A 12,621-nucleotide genomic window follows, 5' to 3' on the forward strand; every position below is an offset into this window, starting at 1 on the left:
TGATTTTAACCTGTACTTTCTTATCTCTTAAGTTTTTAAATTAAACTACCTATTATTTCTCTTATATAGTATCTCTCTTAGAGGGAGAGAGAGAGGGAAGAAGGGAGGGAGGGGAAGAGGGGGAGAGAGAGAGAGAGAAAAGGATCTAACATGAGAAAGTGTTTCTGAGAAGAAACCATGAAAGGGAAATGAAGACACTCTAGCATTTCAAGTTAATAATCAATATATTAATAAACAGTGAATGGTACTAAATTGCAAGCTTTAAATATGTAAGTGTAAATCATAAATACAACTTGGTCACGTGATTCTTATCCCTATGACTTTAATGTTTAGGTAATACTTCTTATTAAATGGGTCTGTGAAATTGGTTTGTATTATCTTGTTTAATCCCCATATTAGTTCTATGAGGACAGTATTACTTCCCTGGCTTGGTGATGAGGAACCTATTATTATCTTAATTTGTCACATATGATTATGTGGAGACAACAGTAGCCACTATCATGGATAAACCCTGATTATGTGGGGAAATGTATTATAACAGGCTGGCTCTTCGTTTCTATGATAACTTCAGTGATTAATTATGTGTGAAATTATTTCTCAGTTTTAAAATGAGCTATAAGACATCTTCCATCTCTGAAAGTAGGCTAATCATTTATCTGTATTTATTTCTGTAAATTATAATCAGCAAATAACTCTGTCCAGGGAAAGAGCATCTCTAGTCCAGCAGCTAATGCTAAACAGGGAGTAAGGCAGTTTGGGAGAAGACTCTAGAGTTTATCAGGGTAAACTCAAGCAGTTAGTTTCATTACTGTTGGACTCAACCGTTCCTGCTTTGACAAACTGTATCCCTGGTGCATGTGGCTCAGACAAAGAAAAACTGACAAATGTTGCATTTGCACTGAAATAGAAAGTAAAAGGAGAGATTCACTCAAATGTAAAGAAAGATGAAAAAATGGGAACAAAGATACATATTTCTAGTTTGTTCAAAGAGAAAAAAAAAGCTCACCTTAAACTCAGAAGGGCAGTGTGATTGGGGTTACTGTAGTGATATTTTCACTACTAAAGAATTAACAGTCCTTTCTTTGTATTGCACATTGACTAGGAAATTGTCATAAAGGGAGTAAATGCCGGAAGAACTGGAGCTCAGGTCTCCCAAATCCCTAAGATGTGCTTAGCTCTTTGGACCTTGGACCTTAGCTATGCTCTTAGGGACTAAAAAACACCCTGATTTTATGTATCCTTACTGCACACTGTTCCAGACTAATTCATTGCCCGAGTTATTTGTATGACAATTTGCATAACATTAGCCATCATGGCCTGAATAACAATTTTAGTTTTTATTGCAGGCTTTCCTGAAACACCCCCAGCTGAGCTACTGTGACTGCATGAATTCAGAGAATTTATCACTCAGCCTCACATTTTAGGAAAATTACATAATTAAAAAAACAACTCTAAGTAATATAAGTCATTAAAATAGACACAAGAAGAAAGAACCCACTTAGCTGCTTTACCAAGCATAATTGCAATTAGTGGCTTGCCAAGTTATGGGTTTCTCTTTAGCCTAGTATGAAAGGGAAATTATCAACAAACCTTTAGAACCATATGAATTTCATGGAATTAAAGGATTGTTGGCCTAGTCATAGAATATAAGTAATAGTAATAATAAAAATAGAAATAAACATAAGAGTTAACATTTATTAAAAACCCACAAAGTACCAGGCACTGGGCTAAGCATATTACTCCATTTATCTCAGATATGCTAAAAACACCCATAAGGGGCAGTTCAGTTCAGTTCAGTTCAGTTGCTCAGTCATGTCTGACTCTTCGTGACCCCACGAACCACAGCACGCCAGGCCTCCTTGTCCATCACCAACTCCCGAGTTCACCCAAACTCATGTCCATTGAGTCGGTGATGCCATCCAAACATCTCATCCTCTGTCGTCCCCTTCTCCTGCCTTCAATCTTTCCCAGTATCAGGGTCTTTTCAAATTAGACAGCTCTTTGCATCAGGTGGCCAAAGTATTGGAGTTTCAGCTTCAATATTAGTCCTTCCAAAGAACACCCAGGACTGATCTCCTTTAGGATGGACTGGTTTGATCTCCTTGCAGTCCAAGGGACTCTCAAGAGTCTTCTCCAACACCACAGTTCAAAAGCATTAATTCTTTGGCACTCAGCTTTCTTTATAGTTCAACTCTCACATCATACATGACTACTGGAAAAAACATAGCCTTGACTAGACGGACCTTTGTTGACAAAGTAATGTCTCTGCTTTTTAATATGCTTTCTAGGTTGGTCATACCTTTCCTTCCAAGGAGTAAGTGTCTTTTAACTTCATGGCTGCAATCACCATCTGCAGTGATTTTGGAGACCCCAAAAATAAAGTCAGCCACTGTTTCCACTATTTCCCCATCTATTTGTCATGAAGTGATAGAACCGGATGCAAGGATAACTAGTTTGTGCATTTTAGCTAAAGATCACACATTTAGTTTAATGTGATGGCTCTACCCTGACCCTACTGTACATACATGTACTTGGTATGATTAACTTTCTTTGCATATTCCAGGCCACACATGATTATGGTATAAGCAGTGGGTATTTTCAAGAAACACTACATACCTTTGAGGACAGGGTCCACTGGTCCAGCCACAGGGCCCTCTGCCACTTGGAACATAAGTGACTTGGCTGTCCAGTATCACAGTTGGAGATAATCTGGTGTGTACATAAGCACACCAGTTCCTAAGGAAGAGATCATTTACATTAGGAAAATATTATTGTCAGAGAGCATTCTTTTCATCAAGATTATTTTCATAGACCTATGTCTACTGCCACTAGTGTGTATTAGATACATTGAAAATTTGATATCTAACTTTAAATTACCTAGAAATGAGAGAAAATATGCCTATTATTGCATGACTGTATTTATGGATAATAAACATTGTAAGATCAAAGTAAATTAAGAATAAATCAGAGCTAAAACCAGAATCTCTACTGTTCACCTTTAAGCTAAGTCAAAATCCAAGATTGCCCTTATGCAAATTATCAATACTGGACTGAGATAGTGACTCAGACATAGATCCATTGAACAATATGCAGTAAGACAAATGTAAGCAAATGAATGTTGTAAGGTTCAAAAGAGAAGAAAAATTGTTATTAGCTGCAAGCGATACGATTGCAAATGAAAATACAGCTGTCTAGGTTGGTCATAACTTTCCTTCCAAGCAGCAAGCGCATCTTTTAATTTCATTTCAATCACCATCTGCAGTGATTCTGGAGCCCCCCAAAATAAAGTCAGCCACTATTTCCACTGTTTCCCCATCTATTTGTTATGAAATAATACAATTTAGGAAAAACATTCATAATCTTTCCCAGGTTCAAATAAGCCAAAAATATTAACATTAGATGAAAATGATCTATGGAGTTTTAAGCTAAAAATATGTTCAGTATTTATATTATGATAACTAAGAACTATAGAACTTAAATGAAAGTCTTTAAAATACACACCAAGATATATTAATGTGTTTCTGTTTCAGCTCAGTCTCTCAGTCGTGTCTGACTCTCTGTGACCTCATGAACTGCAGCACACCAGGCCTCCCCATCCATCACCAACTCCTGGAGTTTACCCGGACTCACTCTTTTAATTTCATGGCTGCAATCACCATCTGCAGTGATTTTGGAGCCCAAAAAATTGTCGGCCACTGTTTCCCCATCTATTTGCCACTGAAGCATAGCTGGAAAATCCAGCTGCTCTCGCATCTGTTTGGCATGACCTTTCAATCATCAGCAAATACTTCTGCCTCTAGGAATGGAAGACTGGGTAGGATATGGCTATGTGACTTTCTAAGCTATCACTATGGAAAGCATATTGAAACAAAATTCACGCATGCCATGTACTGTACCCAGAAATTAGAGACTTGTCTAGATGGTGTTAAGGTTTTGACCTATCTAGAGTGCTCATACCTGCTTCTTACATTCATGTTGTTAATCTTTTGTTCATAAAATGAGACATATTATGAAATATGTGAATGGACTTCTCTGGCTGAAGTCTTTAATGTTTAGGCTCCTAAACTGGTTCAAACTAAAATAACATTCATGAAATAGTGTCTTTTAGACTTCTAATGATTATATTTATTATATGCAGATGCCTATGTGATTTTACTTAACTCTCTGCTTCCATGAGAGCCCTGACTTGATTACAGTACCTGAGTTCTTGGTTGTAACAAAATGTTCTGAAAATAGGAAAAGAAGGGAAAAAATGACTAAAGAATTCCTTGAAAGGACTGTCATGAAGTTTACTCTTACACTAATAAATTTCATTCTCACACTAATTTGATGAGAAGCCAGTGGAATAGGTGCAAGAACACAGTTTGGTTTATATCAAGACCAACTTTAGCTGTTGTCAAAGAGAAGCAGTTATACTGAACATAGTAGTTATCCATAAATATTTGAATCGAGTGTTTAAAGAGAGGGAACTTTGTTTAGAAGGAATATTGCAGGTGCTGGCATTTGATAAGTCTCTCTGAGCTGAACTTTGATTTTCCTGGGATGAACTTAGGGCTTCCCTGGTGGCTTAGATGGTAAAGAATCCGCCTGCAATGTGAGAGATCTGGGTTTGATTCCTGGGTCAGGAAGATCCCCTGAAGGAGGGCATGACAACCCACTCCAGTATTCTTGCCTGGAGAATCCCATGGACAGAGGAGCCTGGTGAGCTATAATCCATAGGGTGGCAGAGAGTCAGACAAGACTGAGCGGCTAATACAGAACAGATTGAACTTATTTGTAGGATTGCCACAGGCAGGCTAATAAGTTGGATAAATCAACAGTATTGAGTTTTAAATTTTTATTCAATATTTATGTGGAGGGAAGGTTGAGTACTTTGTTCAGGGAGAAGAATGGGTCCAGGATCCCTAGAGATCAACCTTCTAGGATGCTCTGATCCACTTAACTCTGCCCCATACTTGTCCACCCTGCTCAGCAAAGCAGCCCTCAGCCAGGACTAGCTGGTATTGTTCGAGAGTCTCCCTAAGGAGTCACTCCCTGATGCTGTGCTACTTATTAAAGTATCTCATTCAACCCCATGAAGTTCTCTCCCCTAAAATTACCCCCCAAATCACAGTTTTCTCCCCCTCCCAATATTTCCAGTGATGTTCAGAGCTTCTCATGGATGGGCACTCTGGGCAACTGGCCACTAGACCAAATTCTTAAACTGGTGTTCCCTCCACTGAGGAACCACTGATCTTGGAAAAGCTACAGAATTTCGTTGAGTCTATAAGAGAAGAGTGAAAAAGTTGGCTTAATGCTGAACATTTTGTTCTTCCCATTTTTCCCCTATAATAGGTCTGAAATCTTGGTCTACGCCTTGCTCATAAGATCTATGTCTTTGCTGTTTCCGTAAATTGAGGGACTAACACATCAAGTCAAGAAGTCTTTTATTTTCAAGTAAAATCTTAACCAGAAGGGAAAATAAATAAAACCTATTAATAATGGAGTTCTCAGAGATAGAAATGTATGTAAGGCAAAAACTCTGCTGGCTTCCCTCCAGGGTAACTGAGATGGCCCTGCTTATGAGAAAAGTTTGAAAACAAGTAAGTAAGAAACAAATCAATACTGTTAAAATTTTCTCTGCCACCGGAAGAAACAATGAGTTGTCTCAATGTGATCTTCTGGTGCTGGACTGTAAGCAAAGATGGGACAATAGCATCGTGGCTCTTTTTTTTTTTTCTTTTTTTGAAGTATTCCATATCAAGGAGAAATTCAAGCACCATGAATCCCTTCTTTCTTTCATTAAAATGCTGAGCAGCTAAATGCAAATGGTCCATTTAACTCCATATAATACAAGTGGATTTTTAATGTCACTAGATATAACACTCCAAAAATAAGCTAGTATTTTCATAAGCCTATTCTACCAGAGAAATTAAATATGGCTTTGGCTGTACTAGTATTCTGATTTTCTGTTCTATTATATCAACACTCCAAATAGTTAATCTGTTCACCCGTATGAATCAAAAAATGGTACTTCTATCATAAATGGATTGGAAACGTTCTAGAGAAAGCTTAATCAGATCTTCAGTAGAATTTCCCAAAATGTGACAATCTACCCATCTGTAAAAAGCAACTAGCTAATCAAAGTTTTGCCTCAGTTCAGTTCAGTCACTCAGTTCTGACTCTTTGCAACCCCATGAACTGCAGCACGCCAGGCCTTCCTGTCCATCACCAACTGCCAGAGTCCACCCAAACCCATGTCCGTTGAGTCGGTGATGCCATCCAACCATCTTTTCCTCTGTGGTCCCCTTCTTCTCATACCCTCAATCTTTCCCAGCATCAGGGCCTTTTCAAATGAGTCAGCTCTTCGCATGAGGTGGCCAAAGTATTGGAGTTTCAGCCTCAACATCAGTCCTTCCAATGAACATCCAGGACTGATCTTTAGGATGGACTGGTTGGATCTCCTTGCAGTACAAGGGACTCTCAAGAGACTTCTCCAACACCAATTCTTCGGTGCTCAGCTTTCTTTGTAGTCCAACTCTCACATGCATACATGACCACTCGAAAAACCATAGCCTTGACTAGATGGACCTTTGTTAACAAAGTAATGTCTCTGCTTTTTAATATGCTCAACATTCAGAAAACTAAGATCATGGCATCTGGTCCCATCACTTCATGGGAAATAGATGGAGAAACAGTGGAAACAGTGTCAGACTTTATTTTGGGGGCTCCAAAATCACTGCGGATAGTGACTGCAGCCATGAAATTAAAAGACGCTTACTCCTTGGAAGGAAAGTTATGACCAACCTAGATAGCATATTAAAAAGCAGAGACATTACTTTGCCAACAAATCTAGTCAAGGCTATGGTTTTTCCAGTGGTCATGTATGGATGTGAGAGTTGGAATGTGAAGAAAGCTGAGCACCAAAGAATTGATGCTTTTGAGTTGTGGTGTTTGAGAAGACTCTTGAGAGTCCCTTGGACTGCAAGGAGATCCAACCAGTCCACTCTGAAGGAGATCAGTCCTGGATGTTCATTGGAAGGAATGATGCTGAAGCTGAAACTCCAGTACTCTGGCCACCTCATGTGAAGAGTTGACTCATTGGGAAAGACTCTGATGCTGGGAGGGATTGGGGGCAGGAGGAGAAGGGGACGACAGAGGATGAGATGGCTGGATGGCATCACTGACTTGATGGACGTGAGTTTGAGTGAACTCTGGGTGTTGGTGATGGACAGGGGGGCCTGGTGTGCTGCAGTTCATGGTGTCGCAAAGAGTCGGACATGACTGAGCAACTGAAATGAACTGAACTGAACTGATGCTTTATTATTTCCCAACTACTGTGTCCTACGTCTTGGAGAAAGATTATTCTCCAATGTCTTGGAGAGTTGTTGAGACATATGGCGTAGTACATGTGAACATACCAGAGCTACAATCCAGTCTTTTTTTCGAGGAGACAGTAAGCGATATTACTCAAAATACAAATTCACATTTTTAGTCCTTTGTCCAGAAAATGAGTTGTATTTTGTAATATCTGGATGGACCATTATAGCTTAAATCTCAAGTGTTCTCAAATAGGTTTGAAACTTGCCATCAACTATCTCAGAGACTCACAATGCACATTTAAACATATTTCTGTGAAAAAGAAAAATAATTAATAGTTTAAACTATGTTTTACTTAAATATATTTGACCATGAATGCTTTTACTTAAAAAAACTTTTATGTATCCTACATAATACAATTTGGGAAATATTGGCTCATCTTTTTTCTTTTTTTGGGTGCATACCCTTAGTCATGAAATTAAAAGTCTCTGGTGTTGGACAAGACTCTGAGAGTCCCTTGGACTGCAAGGAGATCCAACCAGTCCATTCTGAAAGAGATCAGCCCTAGGATTTCTTTGGAAGGAATGATGCTAAAGCTGAAACTCCAGTACTTTGGCCACCTCATGCGAAGGGTTGACTTATTGGAAAAGACTTTGATGTTGGGAGGGATTGGGGGCAGGGGGAGAAGGGGATGACAGAAGGTGAGATGGCAGGATGGCATCACTGACTCGATGGACGTGAGTCTGAGCGAACTCTGAGAGTTGGTGATGGACAGGGAGGCCTGGCGTGCTGCGATTCATGGGGTTGCAAAGAGTCGGACACGACTGAGCGACTGAACTGAACTGAACTGAACTCCTTGGAAGAAAAGTTATGACCAACCTAAACAGGATATTAAAAAGCAGAGACATTACTTTGCCAACAAAGGTCCGTCTAGTCAAGGCTATGGTTTTTCCAGTGGTCATGTGTGGATGTGACAGTTGGACTATAAAGAAAGCTGAGCACAGAAGAACTGATGCTTTTGAACTGTGGTATTGGAGAAGACTCTTGAGAGTCCCTTGGACTGCAAGGAGATCCAACCAGTCCATCCTAAAGGAAATCAGTCCTGAATATTCATTGGAAGGACTGATATTGAAGCTGAAACTCCAATACTTTGGCCATCAGACGCAAAGAACTGACTCATTTGAAAAGACCTTGATTTTGGGAAAGATTGAAGGCGGGAGGAGAAGGGGACAATAGAGGATGAGATGGTTGGACGGCATCACTGACTCAATGGACTTGAGTTTGAGTAAACTCTGCGAGTTGGTGACGAACAGGGAGGCCTGGCGGGCTGCAGTCCATGGGGTTGCAAAGAGTCGGACACGACTGAGCAACTGAACTGAGCTGAAACTTTAGTCATGCTTGCCTTCACATTTTAAACCAGAGGTTCTCAAAATTCTGTGCATATTAGAATCTTCTAGAGGGTCTGACTCCTGGAGTTTCTAACTCAGGTCTGGAGCTGGTGATTATCTTTATTTGTACCAAGTTCCGGGTGAAGCGGACTCTCACCACCTGAATACCAGTCTATGACTAGCACCTGTTCTAAATCTCGGACCCCAGGCTTCTCGCGTTAATATGCAAATGCCCCGAGGATCTTGTGCCTGAGCCCACCCTCAGAGATTCTGATTGGGTGACTGGGATGGAGTCAATAACCCCTCATTTCTGAGTGGCTCTGATGGTATTCCTGGCCCACAGACCGCGCTTGAAGGAGATGTTCTCTCGCTTGGATCTCTCTGAAGGTGAGGGACCTTAAGAGAATACAGGTAGAAACCAGCGTTTTTTAACTTCCTCCTGTGTCTAAGACCAGAGACACCCACTTCAGTTTCTGAAAATTAGTCAGTGTAAATGATTATAATAAATGAGTTCAGCAATTTAGTGAAGATTAATATAAACATTTTTATAATTAATAAGAAGTTTAGACATATGGCTAAGATCAATTATAGTTACAGTAGCAAAAATAAGATTCAGTTCAGTTCAGTTGCTCAGCCGTGTCCGACTCTTTAAGCTTATTAAATTTTAAACAGCAGGTAAAATGTTGACTGGCTTAACCTAGTTTCATATTCTTAAATATATCATTGATTAATCAAATGGAAATAGCACCAGCTTAAAGGGGTCTTGCTTCCTTGAGTAGACTGTTGGTTAATGAAACCTTGAGTTATTTCACAGAGACAGCACTGGGCATGTGCAAGACAGGAACCCTCATCTCCAGAATAACCGTAGGATGACGAATCTTTGGTTTGTGGAACTCAAGAGGATAGAAATGTTGCTACTTGAGGCTTTCATGAAATGAGAAGTTCTTCAATTGGGAAAATCTGGCTTCCAGCAGCAGGGGGAGCTTACATGGACTAAGCCAATCTGGTTCAAGACTAGCCAATCAGGTTCCAAGTTTAAAATTCCTCTGAAAAAGTGAAAGTGAAAGTCAAGTCTCTCTGTCGTGTCCGACTCTTTGCGACTCCATGGACTGTAGCCTACCAGGCTCCTCTCTCTATGGGATTCTCCAGGCAAGAGTACTGGAGTGGGTTGCTATTTCCTTCTGCAGGGGATCTTCCCGGCCCAGGGATCAAACCCCAGTCTCCCTCATTCCAGGCAGACGCTTTAACCTCTGAGCCACCAGGGAAGCCCCCAATTCCCCTAATCCCTGAGCCCTGGATGCAAGAGATGGCCAGTCAACCTTGCCATACACTTTTATCTTCTCAAAAGCTGGTACCTTGGTATTGGCTTCTGTGCACAGTGGGCAGAGAGCCCTTGCTAGGTAAAGATTTTGGTGACCCTAAGGGACAGAAATCTTGTGACTGTCTGTCAAAGGCACCAGGGGCACTATGGCCCCTGGCAGCAGGTGGACCCTTGCCACTGACCCTAAGTGGCCACCCAGACCAAAGGGGTCAGCAGTCACATTCCTGTATCCTGCTGCTGCTCTCCAGGCTCCTTGGTGCTGCTTTCACTTTTGAGAGAAGAAACTGCTCCAGGATCAGATGTCTTTCTGGTGAGTAACCTCATTAAAAGGTGCCTGTGCTGAAATTGTGCTGAAACCTTCTCAGGATTGTTAGATTCCCACCCTAAGGGAGGATGGTGTGGCTTCCCTGGTTGCTCAGACAGTAAAGAATCTGCCTGCCATTCAGGAGACCTGGGTTCTATCCATGGGTCGGGAAGATCCCCTGGAAAAGAGAATGGTAACCCACTCCAGTATTCTGGCCTGGAGAATCCCATGGACAGAGGAGCCTAGTGAGTTACAGTCCACAGAGTCGGACAGGACTGGGGGACAAACACTTCCACAAGTTAGGGTGGGAATAAAAGGTTATAGCTGCTGAGGTACGCAAAGGATTGAGTCCCAGGCTTTTGGATTTCTTTGTCCATGCTTGTCTGTGTCTATTTTGTTAGGCTTGGTTAATAGCCATTGGCTTTTGGAATGACTGCAGCAAAGTATTAAACTTGATATATTAAATTTTTTTTTTATTTATCTATTTTAATTTGGCTGTGTCCTGTCTCCCTTGCAGCTCACAGGCTCTATAGTGCAGGCTCAGTAATTCCGGCTAATGGCCTTAGTTGCCAGAAGGCATGTGGAGTCTTCCCTGACCAGGGATCAAACCTGCATCCTCCGCATTGGAAGGTAGTTTCTTACCCACTGGACCCCCAAAGTCCCTACACCTGATGTTAATGAGGGTCTTCTGATTCAGGAGAAGATGTCACTCTCTGACTAGAAATTTTGCTTTCTGCAGGGGTTGGTCTTTCACTCATGCCTATATGATTGCCTGGAGGTATAGATGTGTGTTCTTAATGGAACCAGCCCTGATTACTCTCTTAAGTGAGAGTGTAAAGAAGAAATGAGGGACTGTAAATCAGGAAAACTGCCCACTTCAGAAGAACAAAGTCTGTGCCTGGGTTAGAGGAATTTTCCACCTAAGACACATCCTTGGTATCATTTCCCTCTAGTCTTCCTGAGGTGTAGGGGGGAAACTTCCAAAATGGGGTATCTCAACCATTTACTTGCAAATTTAATGGGAAAAAAAAAAGAAGTATGTGATCATACCAATCAGCCTAAGGAGCAAGCATAGGAAAAATAAATGGGAAATACATGAAGTAAAATTAGTAAAATGGGAGCTAGAAGAAAAATCATCTATTTCCAAGTTGGTCAGCATGATATAAGACACCCATGCAACTTCAGAGTGAGTTAATGAAAGAGATTAAAACAGGTGGGGGAATGTTATTAGACAAATAGTAATTTAAGGAAGGTTGAGATAGTTAAAGCAGTAACAGGAAAAAAGAATTTTATATAATTACTTGCAGTTTAAATAAATATGGTAGTCAATTTGGCCTACATTTAGCCACGTATAAAACAAAGCAAAAAAAACACCTTCCAGAACACAAATAAAACTTTAAGAGGATGCTTGGTAAGCTCATTGAAAATAGCAGTTGCTGCTGCTGCTAAGTCGCTTCAATCGTGTCCAACTCTGTGCGACCCCATAGATGGCAGCCCACCAGGCTCCCCTGTCCCTGGGATTCTCCAGGCAAGAACACTGGAGTGGGTTGCCATTTCCTTCTCCAATGCATGAAAGTGAAAAGTGAAAGTGAAGTCGCTCAGTCGTGTCCAACTCTTAGTGACCCCATGGACTGTAGCCTACCAGGCTCCTCCATCCATGGGATTTTCCAGGCAAGAGTACTGGAGAGGGGTGCCATTGCCTTCTCCAGAAAATAGCAGTTAAGTAGTATTAAATACATTTAAGAGTGGCTGGAGAAGGTTGAATTATCTCAAAGATGGAGACACTTTCTAATGGAGATATCTAAGAATCATTTGGTTACAGAACTCTATCAGTAAGTTTGTACCTGTCCTTTCTTATAACATGGCTCTTTCAATTACGTGCTTTTATTCTTTAAATGGTAACATGTTCTTGCAATTTCTATATAAAACTTCCTACTGTATATATAGTAAAATGAAGTTATGAAAAACAACAACAAAGAAGAAAATGGCTTTCTTTTGTTACACAGCATAGTTCTATCAGCTGGAGTCAGAGGAAAATGCCAGAGAATGGTCTTTGAATTATAACACTCATTTACAATTAGACTTCTTTTGTAAAAGAGGAAAAATGGGAAGAAATTTGCTTTATCCCTGTTTGTTGAAAGGGAAGAAGCCTTTATACAATTAAATACATTTTGGTTTTTCCTCACTGACAATTTTAACCTTCTTTTGTATGAGCCAAGCTAGCAGGCATTAAACTGGTTTTAAGGGTGTGTGTGTGTATGTATGCAGGGCTTCCCTGGTGGCTGAGCAGTAAAGAATCAGCCTGCCAA

At 40.6% G+C, this 12,621-nt stretch overlaps 1 protein-coding gene across 1 annotated transcript in view; it reads right to left on the reverse strand.

Moving 5' to 3' along the window:
• MMRN1 (multimerin 1) overlaps positions 1-12,621 on the reverse strand; it is a 98,444-nt gene that overhangs the window by 47,206 nt on the left and 38,617 nt on the right. Inside the window, exon 3 of the mRNA XM_018049309.1 lies at positions 2,617-2,736. Coding sequence (XP_017904798.1) covers positions 2,617-2,736 — 120 coding nt within the window. The remainder of the gene's footprint in view (positions 1-2,616; positions 2,737-12,621) is intronic.

This window comes from Capra hircus, chromosome 6, assembly GCF_001704415.2.
Source record: "Capra hircus breed San Clemente chromosome 6, ASM170441v1, whole genome shotgun sequence".
In the NCBI taxonomy this organism is placed as follows: domain Eukaryota; kingdom Metazoa; phylum Chordata; class Mammalia; order Artiodactyla; family Bovidae; genus Capra; species Capra hircus.